General features: G+C 39.6%; 1 protein-coding gene across 3 annotated transcripts in view; it reads right to left on the bottom strand.

Annotated features, from left to right (window-relative positions):
- Window positions 1–23536, bottom strand: part of LRP2 (LDL receptor related protein 2) — a 217917-nt gene that overhangs the window by 178681 nt on the left and 15700 nt on the right. For all 3 annotated transcript variants that reach the window (XM_090045536.1, XM_090045537.1, XM_090045539.1), the window contains exons 2-4: window positions 14272–14379; window positions 10038–10160; window positions 6349–6465 (exon numbers count right to left, since the gene is read on the bottom strand). In XM_090045536.1, coding sequence (XP_089901662.1) covers window positions 6349–6465; window positions 10038–10160; window positions 14272–14379 — 348 coding nt within the window. The remainder of the gene's footprint in view (window positions 1–6348; window positions 6466–10037; window positions 10161–14271; window positions 14380–23536) is intronic.

Raw genomic sequence — 23536 nt, 5'->3', positions numbered from 1 at the left:
CCAGGGGTACGCACACACCCAGTTGACAACTCCTGTCCTAGACTGAGTGATCACAAGATGGTTCAGAGTACAAAGCAAGAAACTTTACAACAAACTAGGTGGGCCAAGAGAACATGTACTTAGGGACTCAAAAAACTCGCCAAGTAAATAATTTAAAATTATATAGGAAGTTATTTAACATCAAAGAAAGCAAGTTATGAGCAAGTGATTTATTTATTTGCATCCTAATTTAGATATTATTCACCTTAATAAAGTATGTAACTAGATATAGAGATATTAGCACTCAGTTCAGAACCTCTCAAATTCAGATTCTTAAATGGAACCAAAACGTAAGAATCCTAAGACTAAGATGCTGAATTCCCAGCAGCTAAATATGGGCAGACTGATTTAAATATTTTTCCCCCTAACCAGTATTTAGGTTTTGTAAAGTAAAACATTTTAATAAGGGGGGAGAAAGCTTCTAGTTGTTATGCATGAGATAATAACCATCTGCACATGAACCAGTATAGCACCATCTCAGACGCATGCAAGTAGGCACAGCAACTTTCAGTAAGACTATTTACATAGAACAAATGCTTGTAGAAACAGGAGAGAGTTAATCATTTTGCTTTAATGCTATTTATGCCAGACACAAAAAATTAGAATGAACTATTTGCTCTTTTTAAGTCTATCTAACCTATAAGTTTGGCAAAATTTCATTTTCATTGTAGGGTCTTTATACAGACTGAACTGGAGGTTTCACACTTCCCTCTAACCTTCTCCCGTGATATCTGAGATTTTTCTTTTTATTTCAAGTCATCTAACCACCAAATTTTCTCTAATTATTTTTCTCTAAACCCCCAAATGCTCAACTGACTAAATGAATAGTAGGTGATCGGGGTGTAGGTTGTAGCCGTGTTGGTCTACGGACGTAGGCACGCAAGGTTCTTTGGGTAAATCCAATATCTTTTATTAGACCAACTCAAATATTATATCTTGTATTAAACTAAGTCAAACAGTTGGTCTAATATTGGATTTATCCAAAGAACCTGGTCTGCCAAGAAGGTGATCTAGAAACAGACTGGTGAAGGAAGATATTAGTAAGTGGTCATTCCACAAAATATATTTTCCAGTTTTTTGTCAACCATGAAGCCTAGAACTTCCCCTTTTTTGTTGTTGTTAATGAATGTGGGCATCTTAAGTGAGTACCAGCTCCTAGAGGCAGATACTTTTACAAAAAGCACCAAACACATGCAAGATTCATGATAAAAAATATCAGAGAGTTGGCAAATGTTGTTTCAGTGGGTTTCTAGCAAAAATATTCAGCTCCTGGGATGTGATAGGGGAGAAGTTTCTGAACTGAAAAAGTGGATTCTAGTAGCTAAGAGGGAAAGCAACCAGAAGTGGGATACTTAGCTCTGAGGTAAGTTATGGAAATAAGTAGGTCTGGGTATGTTGTTTCTTGGTCAGGAACACTTTGGTTAAAGAGAGCTGAGGTGCTTTAGGGAAACTGAGCTAGCAAGGAGGGATTTGGCAGTAATACTGAGAATCAGGTAGCAAGAGAGCTAACAGTGATGGGAGCTGATAAAATAAAAGCTACTTCACAGAGCAAGAGATTGTGACTAGGAAGGAAAATTGAAGGACTGAAAGAAATAAAGTACTGTTTTCCCCCACATTGCCATTTACTGTAAAATGCTCTAATTTTCTGCACCAGTCAAAATATTTCCCTGTGATCTGTTCCAGTTCTTCACTTACATAATCAGAAAAGGGCAGGTGGGAGAGGAGGCACCTCCCTCGCTGCAGCCTCACAAGGTATTTCAGGCCCCAACAGCCACTGTTAATCACTTTCCTTAGCTAGTGTATTTAAACATCCAAGCATTTCTTCATTGTTAAAAAGCAAGTAGGATAAAAATATTCTTTCCTAAGGCTTACACTTTCATTCTGCATTTCTGAATATTTTAAACCTGAAATATAATAAATACAATACTTAGCTGCTTTCTATGAAACAAAAAAAGGAGGGAAAGCAAATAATGCACTTATTTAGTGGAAAAAAAAACCCATACTATTTCTATGAAGTAAAAACAGCTTCAATAGACTAATTAAATGACCCGTAGCTGAAACATTGTTCTGATGTTTATCTTAGCCTCTGCATGGGTAGTTTTTCCTTGCTGTTAATCCCATTAGCAGTAAAAGGGACTGTAGCTTTGACTCTTTGTTTCATTTTATTACATGTTGAATTGCCATGGTACTTCATATTGATGGTATTTTATATTTCATTGGTCTCAAATATTGTAACTTATTCAGAAACAGATTGAAACGTTATCACCTTCACAATTTAAGTCTTCCACAAATATCAACCTGCATAAAGCAACGAGTAAGTTCCACTTTTAGCGGGTCTGTCTCTCTAAATTATAACTCTAACATAAATTTGCATTTAAAAAAAATTTTAAATATTTTACTTGTGCTAGGGGAAACAGCCAAATTAGGGACATCCCCCTTACCATTTGTTTATATCCAAATAGTTTAGAAAGGAAAATGCCTAAATGAAACAAATGGTGCTTACTAATACCAGTGCACCAACTTCACTACTGGAAATTTGGATTAGGATCTCTCACACAGCAGTAAAATACAACATCTAATCTAATCTAATCTATAGTACATCATAAAATCACCACATGATTCATTAAGTTTTGTAATTTCTGCTGAGAGTCCCAGTCCTTGCAAAGATACAGAGGCAGTAAAATTTACCAGCCTTTTGGGGGAGTACTTCAGATGTATCATCTTCATGGTTCCTACTTCTCTCTGCACTATTGCTCTTTCCTTAAAAATGTCAATAATCCTACTTTTAAGGTCTTTAGTCACAGTCATCACTCTTCTGGTTTGGAAGGATTGTCAACACCCATCCCTGTTCAGCCACAGTGGTTGCTGCTGAATGACATGAGACAGCCAGTTCCTCTTAAACCTTAATGTGGTGGCTCCACAACAGTCACAGGAATGCTGGCCTGTGGAACGACAGACTGGGTGCAATATTAAACGTTGGTCTCTCTCATGGCAGTGGAGAGCACTATTGCTAGACCACAGGACGGGTCCATTTTCCATTACATTTTCTTTTTTCTCTCTCACTATTTATAGGGTTATGAGCATTAAATAAAATTGCAAATGTTAAAATGTACAATTTCATTTTAAAGCATCATGTCTGCTGGTCTGAAGAAAGCATCTGGAACACAGAGGGCAAGCCTCTCTTGCAGGATCTGTTACAAATTTCCTTTGTGACCCATGAGGCCCACAATGGCTTGAAGGGAAATACACTTTGCTTACAGAATGTAGACTATAGAACATAGCTTTTCGTGGCAGCAAGGAGCCGGGCTAAAGAAGTTATACTAGGCCTGAAACTGTAAACAGTAACAGCAAAATCATTATTAGTTATGCAGTATTACATGAAGCACAAGTAAGGCAAAGGTTTTAAGACCTGGGAAAGTTCATAATTAATTTATGGTGATCTTGACAAATAAAATAATGAAAATAAGTTTTAAGCATAACATGTTTTTGTTCCCAGCAAAAGGGGTTTTTCCTTATTTTTTAGAAGCATTCTTGACATACATTGATTTATATTAATAAGCTTGATATAATAGGCCAAGAAGCTTAAGTAATGGAGTCAAAACAGGATAAAAAGGGTATAATTTTGCAATCAAGTTGATGGATAAGAAACACCTCTTGGCACAGTTCAGATTCAACTCTTAACACTGCTTTAACCATTTAACTACCTAATCAACCATATTTTGCTAAGGTGATGGATTTTGTCATTCTTTGATTTTACTATAACCATATAGAAATGCTGATCAACATTAAAACATTTAATATTCAAATCCATATTAAATTAAAAATATATAATATATAAATATGACAAATTAAATATAAATACAGTAAACATTTTCTGAGAGGATTTTGTTTTTTGTTTTATTTGGTTTGGCTTTAGCATTGCTGCTTCAAGTTTTTCAGGGTGTGAAAAACAGAATTTTCACCTGAGCCAATTCTGGCTGAACCCAGTATGATAATGGTAATGTAAACACTTCAGTAAAAGTAAAGGGGAAAATAACTGGCAACACTTGGAAAGTCATTTAAACTGCAAAATTCACTGAAATGTATATTTTATTAATGCCTTGTCTTCAAATCTATTCTTTTTAAAAAATTACCTCGTGCACATTTGCTAAACAAAGTCTAACACCACCTCTTTTTTCCTTCTAAACTTTCAGAGAATATGCATACCAAGCTGTGGAAGGTATTGGGCTCCCCGGCCTCTGGCAGACTCTTTAGGCATTTGTGTTTGTGACTTTAGAATTGGCTGTACATCTATTGTATGGAAAGGCTTCAACCTGGTTGTCTTGGCTGCCTTTTATTCCAGAGTACCATTTACTTCTAAACTACTTTTCATTTTACAGAGAACAATTATTTTTAGCTACTTGTAAGTCAGACTACAAGGGAAAGGCTGCTGGCTGATCACATAATTTGTTGGTTTTCCTTTATACAGCACGTGACTATGTGCTTTTTTTGTAAATTAATCTCTTAATACAGGAAGTAGAGATAAAATGTCATTAACAACCTAGCATCTTGTGATCTACTATTATTTCTAGATTTGTTTCTAGGTCATAGGGAGGCCCTGTGTAGTGCCACCATGCAGCTCAGGCCTTTTGACTGAGTGCTGGCTTTAGACTGGGAGAGCACCAGGGTCTCTGTGTCCACTGGGCTCAATAAAATTATACTCTTTACATTCATTATGGCCAAGTCCTATCATTTCCTTCCCATGAGACACTCTACAAATTCTAAAGTTTCAAACGGAGGAATCCAAACTTTTTGAATGTCCTCAAAATTGCAATTCGGAAGAAGTGCCAACAAGAGTAGCAGGTTCTGCTTTTTCTAACCCACAGTTAGTATCATTATTTCAATGCAATATCTGGGAAAAATATGCACATTTAAAAATCACTACACCACACGCTCCATCCAAATAGCTCCTGCTGACTGTTAGACAAAATAATATTGATCCAATATTTAACGGCTAATGCCTAACCTGTGCAAGAATAGCTTGCAAAGGATACAGTACGTAAAGTCACTCATTTCCACATGCAAAAAACCCAGGCTGGTTCAAAATGAAAAATAAGGAACACTGATCCCTTTAATTACTTATACTGCCTGTGCACCTTCAGAACTCGTATACTGTGCAGGCAAATTTTGCAAATGCAACTTACAAGCCTAATTGGAAAAATTTTACTTCACCACTTAAATTCCTTTATACTTTATAATTTCCCTGCCTTGACTGCTGCAAGATTTGAAAATTATCTTCAATAAAAAAAATGACTTTTGCTCTTAGAAGTATTTTTCTTATATTCCAAGCCATCTACTATCTGCACTCTACTATCCCAGTTGTTGGTGCACAAGTCTGACATGCACAACACTGAAAGCTCCCGTTTATATTCTCCATGAATGTAATGCGTTTGTCCCAATTCCCAATGAAATTACCACTGGTGAGAACCTGGGCTCATGTCAGTCAGTAATACAACTCCCACTAATTTCAATGAAATTTCAGTCTAGGCCACACTTTGGTCTTTGACCCTGCAAAGACTTCACCAGGTGCTTACATATACAGAGAAGTGAATAACACAGAAAATTCTTGTTACACATCTGGTAAATTCTTTGTATGATCAGGAGTTTGACCTGCATGTTTTTTTCAGCAGTATTCAATGAGGGGAAAATACTTTTCACTCTACTAAAAACCTTACCTCACCACTGATATAACTCCAAAGGATGCAAATTTCATACGAAATAACACAGATATCAAATGTTAAAACGGCCTATAGTTTTTCTATTGACACTTATATACCTAAACCTAATATGCAACAAATACAATTATTTAAGATAAAAAACAAAGCATTTTCCCTACACAGTTTTCAGAAATTGACTTAGAAATAAAAAGGAAATGTAATAAATTTAGGGCCAAATTCTGCTTTTAGATACGTACTCAAAGTTTCTGATTGCAATGACAATAATGCAAAGACTCAACTCTAAAAACAGTCTTTTATATTTTCTACCGTTAAAAAAAAATTTAAATAGAATCTTATTCTTGAGACTTGAGCAAACAAAAAAATCTCCTGACCGCATGGCAACACTATAGACTTAATATATCCCACAATAATGGACTTGTATCAGAGCATCAGCTCTAATCCATGAAAGAATCTGCAATGAAATTCTAATAACAAGCAGCATATTGTGGTCACTTCTGTCCATCAACAAGCTCTTTAATCTTACAATTTGATTAAAAAGTCAAAAAAGGGATGGGATGAAATCAGATCTAGTGTGAAGATTTAAATGACTTACGGCAGCCTCGCTCATCTGTTCCATCAGAGCAGTCTTTAACTCGATCACACCTGTACCCACTTGGGATACACTGTCCATTGGAGCATGTAAACTGCTGACTTGAGCATGTCCTCCCCGCTATAAGAAAGAGACAAAGAGTGAGTCTGGACATGCAATTAATGCAAAGCAATAAATTCCAGAGCAGTTTGAGCAAGAGTAAACTACTTCCATGTGTAGCATCTACATGTACACCCAGGACAGCAGCAATCTGAGCCAGGGTGGAACAGGCCCAAGCTGGCAGGATGCACGGGGAGTCTGCCCCAAGTTCTGGGTGGTGGTGTTGGGTGGCAGAGGAGCTAGCTGAAGCACAAGGGTGCTGAAAGTGCAGAGCCATGTAGCTATGCATCACGCAGGAGTATGGACCCAGGCTGACTGGGTGGAATTTATGCCCATGGCTGGTATCTACACATGCGTTTAAACTCAGTAAATTATGCCAGCATAAGACAGTACTATTGGAGACAGTACTATCTTGTGTGGCGTATATTAGTTTACTGCAGACTAATACCATAGCACATGTAGATGCTGATGCTTTACTCCACAGCTAATTAATCTACTCCCAAGTAAAACACATGTGTAGATGCAGCCGAAGTGTTTAGGTTTTCACCAAGCAGAGAGAGCATACAGCAAACTACTCTTCCTCTCCCCTGACATTCACATTTTTTTTATTACCCAGTTTTTTTGCATAAATCTAAGATATTTTATTACTTGACTTTTGTGCACTATGCAAAAATAAATGTCACCCTGCCAACCAGGAAGCAGGACTTATAGTTGGGCTTTTCCTAACACACATATCTGGAGTTTGGGAATCACTGGATCTAAATCATAGATCCCACGGAGCCTCTTCTTGTTCACCTCAAAATTTCCCCTCCTTGCTGAGAGATGATAGACTTCTCACAGGGAGGAGAAGCTGGATGCATATAGCATTCATATCTATAAAAAATAACAACTAAACCCTGAGGCAAAACATGCTGCAAAAAAATGTCACACTGTTCCTATTCATAGCTTCATTGTCAAGATGATTGGGACGTATTAACTTTCACCATTTAATTAACCTATAATTTATTATTTATTTAACTTAGATCTACAATGAACCTAATATTTTGCCCTAAGAATGAAGAACACTTTTCATTTCTCTTTGAAGGAGCAAGTACCAGAAGCACCCAAGACAGCATATATAAAAGAAATGTAATATGAGAAGAGGATGTCATGATTATATTTATTCTTCCTCTAAGATTCAAATTCACACTTTCTGTCATACAAAGCAATGTTAAAGACTTTACATGATAGGATCCCACTTAGTTTTAACTGTAGTTTATTTGTTCTATTACCCACACGTTACGTATTAAAAAGAACTCACTTAGATTGCTACCATGCAAATGGAGCAGAATTTAAAGTAGGAGATATAGTTTGGAAATTGTGTTTTTTTTTAACGACAACCAAACTTTTCATTGGTGAACTGTTTCTATATTAATAACCACTAAACCATCAAGAATTGCTGTGCAGGCCCCTCTGACCTAGGAACAATAGCTACAGTAGCTAGCAGCAATTTATAAGAACGCTTGTTTATCTGAACTAAGCCCTGTCCTTTACTATTTCAAGACAAATTAATTTGGGATGTGAGAAAATCATCTAAGGGTGAACTTATTAATATCTTGTCCTCCCTTACTGCCATCAATATCTTGCTTTAGATGAAACAAACATTCAGTCTAGTTATTACCCTTGATTATAAACTGGGATCTTGATCTGTGCTTGTACGGACATTCTCCCTACCTCCTCATCTCACTAGTGCTCCCAGCACAAGCTTTGATATTGTTGCACTAACCCAACTAGAAAAAATAAGTACAGTAAATTTAATTTCACCCCATTCATTTCACTTCTCTATGTCTTTCAGGTTTGTTTCTGGTTAACTCCCAGGAACAAGGTTTCAAAAAATGTTTTAAAGAAAAGAAATACCACCAAAAGGGCTCCAGATCATTTTAAAAGGGAGCAACAAAAAGTGCTCTTAATTAACAAAAATAAATGCATATTCAGGTAAGTGACTCCAAAGTAGCAGAACCACCAGGATTCTACTGTACAGCTCAGGGCTGCCTTCAAAGATGCCCACAATTAATGAGCACCCATAGAACTAAGGCAGATGAAAGTGACCCAGTTCAAATGCTTATCTAGAGCTGTTATCTTTTACATCTACTGTTCCCATAGCAGATACATAACTAGTATTTGCCAAGAGGGAGCTCAGTTTTGTTCCCCTCTGTAGTAAGGACAGAAATGAAAATCTAAGATAATGTGCCTTGTCTGATAAAAGTTCTGATGAAAGTTACACTTTTAAGACTTTACTGTAGTTAGCCATGGTGTAACTGACCTGTAGGGACAATTAAACAGTTTGATGGATAAGTTAACATTTAGACCCAAAAGCCACCTGTTTGAAAGGGAAAATAAGTAAATCCCTCCCTTATTCAACCAGCGGTCATTTTTGATGGTAAAGGCAGTGGTCAGCAACATTTTACTAACACAGGCTGCATCTTGCAACCCAGCCAGCACCACAAGCCACGATTCCTCTCCAGCAATCATGAGCAGAAGCTGCAGTGAAGAACAGCAGCCCCTTCTACACAGGCCGGAGAAGCTGGCTGAGGTATCAGAGGCAACTGACAAGCCATTAGCAAAACACAGACCACATCAAACAACTGGGGATGGGAGCACACTTAATAAAATGTGGACTAGATCAGACCTTCATGGATTAGATCCAGTACCTTTGTGGGCTGGATCCAGCTCATGGACCAAAGACTGCCACCCCCTGGGTAAAAGTACCCACTATATATTCTCTTTCTTCTTTTGAAATGCAACCAAAGACGAAACTTGGCCCAATTTGTGGCAGTCTTCTGAAATCACTGTTTGTCACTATGACAAAATCTAACTAATATGTATAAATTACATAGTCCAGGTATTCAGTCACCTAGCTAAAGTGTTTAATAGCTTACCATCAATATTGAAAAGATCCTGCTCTATATCTATTATAGTTATACTTTCAATTTATTTTTTAAATTAAAGCAGCAAAGAAATGTTAAATACTTTTGTTTACAAACTGTAACTCTCATGTGATTAACACTTACAGTACCATCAAGATATTTCACTTTCTGTGGGAAGTATTAACAGGAATGGTGTCTCAGCATTAATTATCTGAATGATAATGCACACAAGGCTATTCCAGATGCCAGAATAGCATAACTTTTGAGGATCTAACTAGGAGAGATAACTGCTTTGCTCATTATTGAATCTAGGTCTGCCTAGTATAAACTTTCTTTTTTTTTCTTTTTCTTTTTTTTTGGTGGGGGAGTTGATAGCATGTTTCCTATTTCTTTGTGGTTAATATGTATCCATTTTCATTTCCTTACCTGCAACACCAACAACTTCAAGATGATTTTGACATTTTAAGATTTAGAAATGCCTATTCAGATTTATTTGCCTATATTGTTTATTTCAGATTTAAGTGCATTCAGTTTCCAACAGCTGCTCTTTAGAAAGACTGCTCTGATACAGGATCACTATGCTCGCAGTAACTTTGTTTGTCTGTGTGAGTTTTCAATATGTTTGTACACAGTGAACTCTTTCACACAACTGGTATACAAATACAACATAAATATATAAATACTTACGGCATTGTTGATGTTCATCAGAAGCATCTTCGCAGTCTTCTTCATCATCACAGACCCATAACTGTGGGATACACTCTCCATCAGTTTTACACTGGAACTGATTTTCCTCACAGGTAGGTTGTGCTAATATAAGCAAACAAACTGATAGTTATTTCAAAACATTTGCTTGGGAAACTCTTAAAAACTAAGGCTGAATTTAAAATAGTATTAATTTTATATAAATGTGAAACAATTACTAATTACATCACTAAGTATCTGCAACACCCAGAGGCCAAGGAAAAGGAACAAAGAGATTATAGTTTTAGGTAAGTTCTGCATTTCTGGAGTTAATGAGAACTGCTCTTCCAAACTCACCAAAAGCAGAGAAGAAGTTGAAACAGCCTAGTTTACAGGCCCTGATTTTTTGTACTCTTTACAGGTAGCTGCTCAAAAGAGGCCTTGTACAAACATTCCGTTTCTCCTGGGAGAGTTGCTGCTCTTCCACAAGCCTTGGTAATGCACTGGGGGGACACAGGGAGACATGTGCCCCCTCACATTTCTGCACTGACAGTGGAGTACAGGGCTGCAGCCTGACCAGAGCCAGGGCTGGCAGCAGTGAGGTTGGTAGTGACAACATGAGTTCTGCACCAACAACAGGGCATGGGGCTATAACCTGGATGGACCTAATGCCCAGCAGCGTGGTAGTGGTGCAAAGTTGTGCCCCCACACAGTCAGTACCTACACGTCGCCCAGGCCCAGGAAAAACCATGAGCATACAGATACTCAGGCTTTTTTCTCCCAGAGTAAAAATGGCCACTCCAGGAGAAAAACAACCTAGGCACAACTTAGGTTAATTCACCTCCAAGAAAGTTTCTCCTGGGAGAGCAAATGTCTGTACATGCTGCCAATATAGTCTGACCATGGGTCGTCTGGGTTAGCCAATCAGGGCTGCCATATCTACTGATGTCATCTGTTGCCAAGAAGAATAAGGGAGACTGCAGAGCATATTGAAATGTAGGCACAGAGCCCCCACCCCTGGCTGCACAGTGTCAGCACTACAAGCTCTCCCCTCTTCAGGGCCTCTGTATTCAAATGTCTGTACACATGGTTCTGGGTAAGTTTTTCTACCATGAGAACAAACCTGGGAGAATTTTCCCAGATTATTTGAATGTGTGTATACAGCCAGAGAGATAGAAAAAAAGATAAGATAAAATAGAATACAGAAATAGCCTAAACTGAGAGTCTGAACCTTATTCTGATACAATTTACACAGTCCCTATTAAAATTCATGGTTAGAATCACTTGTTCATCACAGTCCAATTGATTTATATAGAGCTTCTAATGACTTTCTCAGTGAGATCACGTCTTTAACCTTCTACCAGATTAAAAGCACTGTAACCCAAGAACACCCTGGGCCATAGAATGGGAAGGAGGGAGTATATCACTACACAAGCAAATCATTTAAAGGTACAAAATGAAATTATGTTGAAGATTTCCAGCACAAAATGAAGAGTAAATTATTAAATTAAGTCCAAGGAAATTAAAAGGACAAAACTAATGGCACATAACAGTCAATGTTAAAAGCATGTGCCGATCAGAAATATTCCTTTTGTCTTCTGTCTCAATAACTCTCTATTACTTTAATATATATATCTATTTAGTATTTGTATTAAGTTGTTGGTTGTAGCCATGATGGTCTAAGGACGTAAGCAGACAAGGCTCTTTGGGTAAATGGAATATTTTTTATTAAATCAACTAAATAGTCGGAAAAGAACAATTTGTCCAACTATTTAGTTGGTCTAATAAAATATATTTGTATTATAATATGTAAGTAACATTAAAAACAAAAGATCAATCAAACAAACCTCAGCAGATTCATTTTCACCTTCCACCTTTTACTTTAATACCAATAGGTAAGAAGAAGACAACAGAAACCCTCATTAAGGTCAAAGGGGATTTTGCTCAGTTGCAACAGTCATTCCTTTCTAATGGGAATTACTTAATTCAGAAGCAAGTATTGCAGGAAAAACAGCTCACTATAGCAGAATGGCAGTTACTTCCAATGCAAGGCATTTTTCATCCAGCACTATTCTGGCTTTGCAGTTGGCTCAGCTATTTATCAGAAATTTAGCCTTTCCAGCTATAAGAACCACTTCCCTCCAAGTATTACAAGGGTCAAACTAAAAAAAAAAAATGGTCCAATATGGGAGGAACCAATATGGCTTAGCCATTTCACACCAAATCAGCTGACAAGGGACAGAAACTAACTTTGCTCCAGAGCCTTCTAAAACAGAAAAGCACTAGAATTCACCTGGCAAAATCCAGATGGGCTTCTAAAAAGAGCTTCTGAAAATGTTTTTTCATGTTTGTAACATTTTTAGCATTCAGGTGAAAACTAACAGAACCTTTCTGAGCTGATACGGCACATTATGCAAATGTTTATGTTGCCCTCTAGTGACTCTTCACAGCTAGTGAAGTGTCTCAAATTCAAAAGGCTGCAGCTTGATGCTTTGGGTACCAAAGGTCCTGTATTATATCACCACTGTAGTATTTGCATATGCACAGGATTTGAGTTTATTGCACTGATAAGTGATTTCTGACCATATCTAGCATCCAGTTTACTGACATCAAAAGGAATGCTTTGGCTAAGACAGATGGCCCTGGATACTGGAAAAAAAGTGCCACATGTAATCTAAATCTCTTTCAAAGGGAGAGTTAGAAATCTGGCAATATTTTAATTGGAAGTCAGGGTAGATATTAGGGCTGTGCAAAACTGGCCTTATTCAATTCAGATTCGGCCTGAATCGGGGACAGTGATTCAATCCGTTGATGCTGATCACAGTCCATGATTCGATTCGGCCGAATCCAAATCTGAAAATTCAATGCTGATTCGGTGAATCAGCAGTTCAGACATAGACACAGCTTTAAAAGTCTTTTTCTACATACCTTGAGGTAGCAGTGCAGCTCATGATTGCTGTGGTGCTGGGGTGGATGCAGCATCCCACAAGAGCAGGAGGGGCTCTCCAGGTCTGCCAGGGAGCATGCTGCCCCTCCCCCCTGTGTTCCCTCGGATCAGCAATTGGCCACAGGGGGACCCCGGGTGCCCCCCCCAACCCAGGAGGCACCAGTCACCGAGCCAGGAAAGTGCAGGGAGGCCCCCCTGCGCGCTCCCCAGTGGACCAGGAAGTGGACCGGACGTGCTTCTAGTCCAGTTCCGGGTCTGCTGCTGAGCACGCTAGGGAGCCCCCGTGCTTCTGTGGGACACTGCATCTGCCCCAGCACTGCAGCGTTTAGAGGCCCTGCTACCTGCTGGCTCCTACCCTGGGGGTCTTTAACAGGAGGCTGGATGTACACCTTGCTGGGGTTATTTGACCCCAGTACTCTTTCCTGCCATGGCAGGGGGTCAGACTAGATGATCTACTCAGGTCCCTTCTGACCCTAGAAACTACGAAACTACCTAGAGTTATGTAGAAAAAACATTTAAATCTACATCCAAATCACTGAATCTGTCCAAATCTCTCCGAATCAATTCAGAGGGTTCCAAATAGATTCGGCGAGATTAAAGGGTCCTCTGATTCAATTTGGATTGGAGACTCACCCACTGAATCAAGCCAAATCTCCACTGAATCGAATCAGGGACCCAAGCTTTGCGCAGTCCTAGTAGATAACACCTTTATAGACTAACTAAATAAGATATATAGAGAGAGCACAAGCTTTTGTAAACCCAAGTTCACTTCTCTTATTCTAATTTCCATGCTACCAGCACCACAGAATTCAAGAGATATGAATCAATAATTAGGGCCCCTATACACTTGCAGGGAGGCTGCTCTGACGTGCTGTAATTACAGCGCATCAGAGTCTGGTAATCCACAGTACAGTGCTGGAGTGTGGTGATTACTGCACTCCAGCATCACTTGTATGAATATCCCTGCACTAAAAAATGGTGGCAGGGCGACTCCAGTGACACATGTACCAGTGTCCCTGCACTGAAAGATGGAGGTGGTGGCACTTTAAACTAAAGCTCATTTACTGGTACACATGATGCTCTCGGAGCTGCACTAATTAAAGCACTTCTCCCGCCTCCTGGAGCATGTCTGTAAATGACCTTAGAGTGCACAGCTGGTACCCACCCAGCCACCCTTAGGTAGAAGCCACTGAGACACAATATAAGATAAGCGCCTTGGGATCTGAGTGCTGTGAATACTTTAAAAAGAGAGACTATGCTTTGAATTAGCTCTATGAGGATTCTACTTACGGCAGCCAGCTTCATCTGTATCATCAGAACAGTCCCTTGCACCATCACACCTCCAGTCTGCCGGAATACAGCGGCCATTCCCACAGCGAAACTGTCCACTCTCACACCCTGTAATCAAGTAATACAATAGGCAAAACCATTACATCAAAGAAATACTGAAAATCATTGCTGTCAACAACCACAATTTATTCAGGACATAGTTAGAAAAAAAATATTTAAACATTCCTTTTTTCAGTTAAAAGAAATGATCAAATTTCAGTTCCAAGCCCAATGAATTTCCATGATTATCTCAATGTAAATGAGAACAGATCTGATACAGATTAAAAAAAACCCAGCAGCAGGTTGTTCCAGTCTAGCCTATGAGATGGTAATATATGTAATTTTTACACAGAATAGATAAAATGGGGAAGTCAGGAAGAATGGAGAGCCCTAGTCAGGAAAAAGTTTCCACATATGGAAACCAGAAGTTCATTGTCTGATTATGGACTCAGGTTATAGAGACTTAAATGAAGATGAAGAACGACTTTCCATATAATTTCTAAACATAAGTCTTTCCTGTAGTCCCTGAGGATATTTTTTTAAAAGTCAAACTAATTCACTTAGCTGCTATGGACATTTCATTTTACCTGTCATGTGCTGTTATCTAGTCTCAAAACAGAGATCCAGATTTTTTTTAAATTAAGTCATACTAGCTGAAGTCATACTCAGTGAGATATGAGGAAATAGATTGATAATTAACATCTTAGAAGCATAGACTGTTAGATACTTTAAGACTTTGTGGCTGATCCAAAGCTGATCTGCTGTCAATCAGACTCTAAAAGCCCCTGCCCACCCCAATTAAGATGTCAGTGAACTAAAATACTGTTGCAGCAGTCCTTGTTATCCTGTGTAAAGGCACCAGGATCAGACCCTTACTGGTTATCTCCACAGACATCTCCCTACACCCTTAGAGAATAAAATATACAGCTTGGGACTATTTGCTGTAATCCAGTAAAATGAGAGGGAATGAACATCTTTCCAGTTTTCCAAAATAAGGAGATATAATTAGATTCAACAATATTCTGTTTCACATGCCCTTGGTCAGCACCCTAATATAAAGCAATACTAAAAGAGCAGAGGCAGCTGCAAAGACCAACTCCAAAATCAACTGAAAAAAGCAATATCCTACTTTAATGAATAACCAAGTGATAAAAATAACCTATTTCAATTATCCTAAGTGTCTTGTCCAAGAGATATCTTCAGTAAAGATGAAGCACAGCCACCTGATTATGAATTATGACATAAATAATATGCTACCCTAAATTTCATGTAAAACTAGGCATATCAATACTGTCACATAAACACAGTTAAGTGATGTATTCCTAATGGATACAGGCAAATTACTTTATGCAAGGAATGTTCAAATCTGATTGTCTGGTAGTGACATCCTGATTTATAATGTATCCTGCAAATGGTCAAAAATTTCACTTGGATAAATGGTGGTACAGAGTGGTACAGGAGTATGTACACCCAAATACCTTCTGTGGACTAATGTGTGATGGTGGTTGGTGGTGCAGGTCTGGGGTTGGTGGTGCAGGTCTCTTATCAACTACCTTTAAAACACAACAACCTCCCTTGCAAAAATGCCCTGAAGGAATGTACACGTTCACTCTGGAATCCCAGGCTCTCTTGCTGAATTTTGCCCTTCTAAGCAACATTTCCTTATAAGATTAGCAGTTATACTTTTTAAAAGTCCTAGTAAATACAACATCTATGTATTAATTCATTGATTAGAACTATCACTGGAAATAAAACCTACTCTATATGCATATTTACTGCATTAGTGTCATCCAAAACTACAAGTATCCTAATAGTACCCATCTGAAAAATAAACTACCATGCAGAGTTTAATCAAAATCCAGAGAGTTTCAAGTTTCTAAATGGAAAAAAATGCTTACAAGCAAGCAGCATGTAAAATCATTCCACTGTATATTATTATCTACAAATAATTAGCCAGTTAAAATTCTTAAGCTTTCTCTAACATATAGATAATTTGCTTTTGCCTTTCTTTTGTAAATTATTGCATTTAAACATATCCTTAGGTTGGTATAAAGTGAGATAATAACATTGATTAAACTGTCTAGAAAAGTTTATAAACATCACCCCTCATACTGTATCAAAAGCTAAAACTGAATATTAACAGAATAGTTACAAAGCAAGTAGTCCTTTTCTACTCTTAAGTATTTTGCAAAGCTATAGCTCAAATCTTTCAGAACTATATATGGTAAGTGCTATACCAATATCCATTTATACAATTCATCAGCAGACCTATTATAATTCATTTAATTATGGCATTAGTCTTTTCAAATGTAATCTTCCATGTTTACTTACTGCTCTGAAAGCTGCAGTTCTGATATAATTTAACAAAAAGCAAAACAAGCTAACCCTTCACATATCACTCTGTTATGTGCTCTTAGTATCTAAGTGGTTAGCACAAAGTGATTGTTTATTTAGTAGAAACACAATGTCCTCCACTTGAAAATAAATTATAGGTAAGAAAGAAGTGAGAGTAATCTGCAGGTTCAAAGGCATTTCTCACTGAAGTTCTAAAAGGCATGTTTTTCAACTGTGATCAAAAGAAATTCTGCCCATTAAGAGAAGAAAGCATGCAGGAAACACTTGATTACAGAATCCATTGATAGAGGTGTTCGGGATCTAAAAGTATTTTTAAAGAATAAAAAAAGGAAAAATTGAGTCATAAAAATAATAATGTCAAAAGTAACTCCAAATCACAACCTGAAGAATATGCCCATTAAATGAATTTCACAAAAAGCAGTTTCTAAAGTCCTTATAAGATTCTGCATTCAAAGTTTTAATGAAGATAAGAAAGCTAATTGAATCTTCAATTTAAGTATTAATTTAGGGAACAAGTAGTCATACCAAGTAGTAGTTACTCACATGATCAGTCACTTGGATCCAACAGAGCTAGTTCTATTAGAACTGCTATGCAACCTAAGAGTATGGACCCACGAGAACAGTAATAATAGGAGGCTATTAGAAGGTAAGGAGAGTTTTCTTGTTTATTACCATTATTCAGGAGATGCCAGGATTCACTGAAGAGGTAATAATTATGGAAAATATTATTTTCCAGGTTTTCTTTTTAGTAAGTAAAAATGGCAAGGTAGTTCATGAATCACTCAGAGACTGCCAACAATGAATGCTAATGAGCTAATTGCTGTAAAAAATCTGATTTACCCTGACAGAGGTTGTTAAAACCAGGTACTTATTTCAGAAAAAACAAAATCCTGAAAAATATGGTACTTAAACAATAAAACAAGGAAAAATTTACTCTTTAAAGTCATATTTAAAAATTACTAAAAGGAAAATATAGAGGTGACTTGCTTTGCTTTTATTGTATATTTTTACCCCTCACACTTTAATGAAAATGTAGAATAGAAAGATACAAGTGTGGACTCCATGGATCACACAGGAATACATACAGAAGGAATCTAGGAACATTTTTTAAAAATGTATGAAATTTTGACTTTTCAAAAAAATGTGAAATGCCCATTTCAATTATTAGGTGTTCAAGAAAGGAACTAGAGCAAAATCAAATAAATCTACTGTATTCCAAATCATCATTACACTAATTAATTATGACCACAGATCAAAATATCTCCCTCTGGAAAATATATGTATTACTGTTCCTGAGGCTACTTCTAGACTTACTACCATTGTCAGTTCTTATACTACTACCATTGTTCCTACTTCTTATTCCACAGCTGTCTGCCGGGTAACCTCTTGTAATAGGTTCCTGTCTAGGTGTCTAGGGTTCAAAACCCACTTATGCCAGAATAGAGAAGACCTTTTTTCATGGCATAGAGTAAGCTACCTACGCAAAAGACTGTGACTTGCTATTAAAGCAACATGAAACAATCGTATTAAAAGCAAAAGATTTAAGGACAAATTTCAAAAAAAGAAAAATACTTTTAAACTGTGAAATATTCAGCTTTTAGTCAGTATTAAAAATAAAATCTCATGCTATTAAAAAAGCTACAGGCTACCAATGCTAATTGTGGTGCAACTGAGTTCAATACAGCAGATGTATTATTTGATACAATTATTTTGTATCCTCTCAGAGTGGGCAAAGTCCCCTTCTATTTACATCTATTTACACTTCTATTTACATAAAAATGATTCCCTCTTCTTTAATGGAATTGCTGAAGATTCACACTTGTAAGAGAAAGAAGAACATAGCCTAGTGACTGCATGGCTATTTAAGTGAAGGTGAAGTTTAAAGACCACCTGAGAATTCTGGTAAACATCAGTGCATCACTCCGGCAGCGAACAGATGCTACTGAATGTCACACAAGGTCATATGAAACTCTGCCAAACAGGAGCAGGTAGTGATTTAAGGCCCCTTCAGCACAGTGGTTTTAGAAGCTGAAGAAGCCTAAAATCACTGATGCTATCCTTCAGGTAAACACTTCTCAGTCAACTTCAAGTTCGAGGCTCTTAATTCATTCTTTAACCAAAAGCAGTTTGTTAGGCCTTTTCATACTTCCATTCTTTTCTCTTTTTTTCCCTTTTGCTGTGTATTCATATCCAATCCAATGAAGAAACGCTTACAAATATCTACACTGAAACCTACAGTGGAAATTCAATCCTTCCATATTTAAGCTCAATTCAATATGCAGAGCTACATTGTCCTATATGCAGAGCTGTAATCTGGAGAAAGATGAACATACACTGATGCACTGGAAGGTAACCAAAGGCAGGATCTAATGTAGACCTGAGGTTCTATAAGGAGTATTCAAGCCTAATCACATCTTCTGTTCATCTTCACTTGTGTAATAAAGAAAAAAGGAACTAGTCAATGAAACTGAAAGGCAGAAAATTTAAAAACCAGTGGAAAGGTATACTATCTTGGCTAGGTCATTCCTCATTGTATACACCTCCAACACAGTAGTTCTCAGTCTTGTCAGATTTAAGGCACTTCTCAATAAACTCAAGACACCCCACAAAAAATGCCAGCTTTTGACTCTTTTTTTGACCGTGGAAAAAGAATATTGAAATTCTTCCTTTGTAAATACCTGGAAAGACCACAACAGGTCAACATGTTTTTTACTCTGTGAATTCCTACTGGAAAACACTGCCCTGCATCCAGACAAGCAGGGGCATGCACTTGCAGTGGCACAAATTATAGCACAAATTTCATCACATGCCCCCGCAAATTGCCCTGCTGTAAGCAAACTACCCTTGCCCCGCTCTTTCTGGCTCCCAGAGTGCTGGAGCACCCAGGGCACAAATGGAGCATAGAGATGCTTTGGTCAGCAGCCAGAGCATTTCATTGGAGGACCAAGCCTCCATTTGTTCTGGCACACACTACTGTAGCATGCTCTGCACCACTTTTTTCCTGGGTTTTTTGTTGTTGTTTTTTTTTGTTGCTACCAAGAAGTAGCAAGTTTTGTCCCTATGCAGCAAATCTGCAGTGCAGGGCATGTTTTAACATTCCACATGTGCAGTTTGTAGCACTACAGACCATATACCTTGCCCATAGGACTCTGGGTTTATTATGTGAATAATATGCAGATGTTTGTATACCTAACAATGCCCATACTGCACAGCACACTTAAAATTATGTCACAACACCCCTGGATGCCACAGCACCCTAGCTGAGGATCAGTGCTCTAGCACACTTCTTATTCATCTCCTCTCTGAAGTAAACTGTTTTTTTCAGTTTTCTCTTCATGCACAAACATGCCAGACCTTGAAGTCTATGATACTTCAAACCACTAATCTAGTATCTAAAGAATTACTATGAGGCCCCGGCAGAAGTTACTTAAGATGTGATTAATAGGGCTGTGCGAAATTTCACCTGCTGTTTCGATTCAACACTACTTTGACTCATTTTGAGTGCAAAACAGCAAAATTGAATCAAAACAAAGGGCTTCGAAACAGCCTCAAAACAAAATGAGACTAGTCAAAATGTTCCGAAGCAGCCAGGTGGTGGGAGACAGGGGAGAACCAGGGCTGCATTCCCAGTGGCTCCACAGCCCCATGTGGCTCAGCCAGGAGCATAGCCCGGGATCTTCCCACCTCCTGCCACGGGGCTGCGGGAAGCCAATGGCAGTGCAGGGGAAGGGAGCTGAGCCCAGGCTCAGTTTTCCTTCCCAGCGCTGTGATCAGGCTGCGGAAGAGAACTGGGCCCAATCGCTCAGTTGCCCTCCCCAGCCCTATGATCGGGCTGGGGAAAGGAACCCCAGCTGGGCTGAGTTCCTCTCCCCAGCCCGATCTTAGCGCTGGAGCGAGGAACCGAGCGATCAGGCTCAGTTTCCTTCCCCAGCTCCCGGTTCCAGGCGTCAGCACCCAGCTTCCCTCTCTCATCTGACAGGCAGATGGGGGGCCCGCAGCCCCTGGAGGACTGGCACAGCCCCTGCAGCCCTCCCGGGGTTGCAGGCCTGCATCTGCCTGCCGGATGAAAGAGGCTGTTTCAAACTTTCCCATTATAGCGAATGGATGAAATGTCAAAACAGTGTCACTGTTTCGATGAAGTGAAATGGAACAGCAGTTTTGAATTGAAATGAAATTCAAAATGAAACACTGTTCTGTCAAAACCTCAAAACTGAAGTCAAAATGGAACGGTGCCATTTCGCACAGCTCTAGTGATTAAGCAGTTAATCGCATCTTATCTAGTAACCTGGCCACACATTCAAGCAATTAATGTTGTGATACAACAGGAAATAAGCCAGAAGCTGGTTCCCACTGCACTTTAAATTGGAGCCTTCAAGCCTCCAGTGCACTCTCAAGGCTGGAAGTGATCTGGTACATCCAGCTGTAGGAGCACCAGGCTTAGTAGTTGCCACTGCAGGGAGAACCCAGAATCATGCTCCCGGGCTCCCCCACTCAGCAAGATGGCATGATTCAGATCTAATCCCTGATCCCACAACTGTACCTCCTGCCATGCCCATGTGGGGCAACTGCTAGGATTGCAGATCAGACCCTATCGCCCCTTTAACAGAACATCTGCCAGGAGCCCTAATTGCATAATCCAAGAATTTTAAGGCAAAATGAACAATTATGAAGATCTCTTCTGACTACCTGAATGACACAGGCAAAAAAAATTGTCCAATAAATTCCCCCACAAATTCTGTTTGAGCTACAGCATCTCTATAAAAAAAAAGTCAGTTTTGAATTATAGATGTCAAGGGCTGGAGAATCCACTACATCCGAGGCTAAGTTGTTCCATTCTGAAATAGTTCTACCAAAAAGTAAAACTGCAGTCTGTGGCCCCTCTTATAAACTAAGACAGACAGCTCCTGAAATGGAACATGCTTTAAAGCACGTTTTCTTCACCAAACTTATCAACTATTAGTGCAATGTCTTTAAAATAAGAACTGACAAACAATATCTGTTATATAGACAATCCCCAAAAAAGGGAAGTGGCAAGATGTTATTTTATCTTCCTCTTTATTCTAATAAAAGATGTTTTGAGTTTTGGTTCTGCCACTGAGAATGCAAAGCAAAGATGCAGTCCACCATAAAAATTCTGCCCATGGAATTCAAAAGATCTACTAGTGTTTGCATCTACATTTCTGTCAAATGCTGCATGAGTGTCTGGAATGTTCAGGGAGATGAGACTAAATCTGTAAAATTCCATCTTAATTCCTCCACACCTAGTGAAAAGGAAATGCATGCTTCAGCCAAAAGCCTCTCTGTTGCTTTGCTTCCACTATAGCTACCTACTCACTAATCCAGGTTTTTCAACACAAGATCTTGACACTGCTGCACTGTCCCCTGCCTGTCCACAGGCAGCAGGTACATGGTGTCATGGAGCTTCCGAGGCTGCAGCAGCAGGGCACTGAGCCCCAGCCTGCAGCACCAGCCTGCCTCCACCTCACGCACAGATCCAGGGGACACATAACCCCCATGCCTCCCTCAGGGTGCGCACAGTGGTGGGAGCCCCACCACATCCCTGGAACAGCTGCCTGGGATACAACCATCCCATGGCCCCATTCACTCCAGCCCATGCCGCTTCCCCTTCCCCTGCCACTGCCCCAGTCTGTCCCTCACTGAGGGGGCCTTGATCTTCCCTCCTCATGCCCCTTTCCCTTCCCAGACTTGCCTGCTGTGGCAGGCAGTGCTCCACAAGCTGCCAGGCTGCGATCCTTGCTGCATGCAGGCTGCAGCTGCATGTCTGTGTCTCTACGCATCCCCTGCTGCAGCTGCCCAGATCCTGCACCTGGGCTGTCCCGTGGCCCTCTGTGCTGGCACTGCTGCCCAGCATTTGCAGGGGCTTAGCCCCATTAGCCCCAGCCTTCCACCACCTATGGCTCCAGTTTCATCCCAGGCCTACAACTCCAAGCAGCAGGTAGCACAGGAAAGTACCAGGCACCAGATGCCCAGCCAGGTGATGGGGAAGCAGCATCCGGGCAGCTCTTGCCCCAGCATGTGAGGCTCCAGCTCCCAGCCACCTTCCACTCACTCTGCCCGCCCAACATGATGAGCAGTCACTGCGGGGGGCCAAGTGGGTAGAAGGCGGCCGGGACCTAGAGCTGGAGCCCCGCATGCTGGGGAAGAAGCTGCCCAGCTACAGCTCCCCTGCCCCGCCACCTGGCTAGGCATTTGGTGCCTGGCACACATGCCCCCACACTACCTGCTACACTACCCCCGCACTACCTGCTGCCCAGGGGAAGCAGGGGTGGGAGGAGGAAGAGCTATTGGAGGTGGGGAGATCCAAGCAGTACTTGGGCCGGGACTGGGGCCAGGGCGGTGCTGTCAGCAGGCGCCAGGTAGGTGAGTGTGGGAGCACAGCACAGGCTGCCCCAGGTGGGAGTGGGCAGGGCTTGGCCCCATACAGAGCACCACGGGGCAGCTGTGCACCAGATACAATCAAGGCCTCATCCAGCCCGCGAGCCATATTTTGCCCACCCTTGCATTAGCCTAAAAGAGAAATATGAACAGCACATGCTGATTGTGAAATAAAAATGTCAGCACCAAATCTTATTTTAATAATGTTCACATACATACTCTTTTTAAAAAAACCTGAAATTATTGTTTTCCATGTTAAACTATTACCTTTTTTTCCAGTTCAGTTATTTTAATACAATGATGAAAGAGCTATAGATTCATTTCTGTTAATGCCTCCACATAAATCCTAGAACTAAAGAAATTCAGGATTTTAATCTATTGAAACCAAGCAGGAAAGCTTTCCTACAAAGAAAAACGGCTTCAAGTCTCCTGCAGACATCAAGTTCAAAGGAATGACACTGTAAATGCCTCCTAG

Source organism: Crocodylus siamensis, chromosome 4 (assembly GCF_052110815.1).
Source record: "Crocodylus siamensis isolate JL-2025a chromosome 4, ASM5211081v1, whole genome shotgun sequence".
NCBI lineage: Eukaryota > Metazoa > Chordata > Crocodylia > Crocodylidae > Crocodylus > Crocodylus siamensis.
This window is presented reverse-complemented; position numbering and strand designations above follow the sequence as displayed.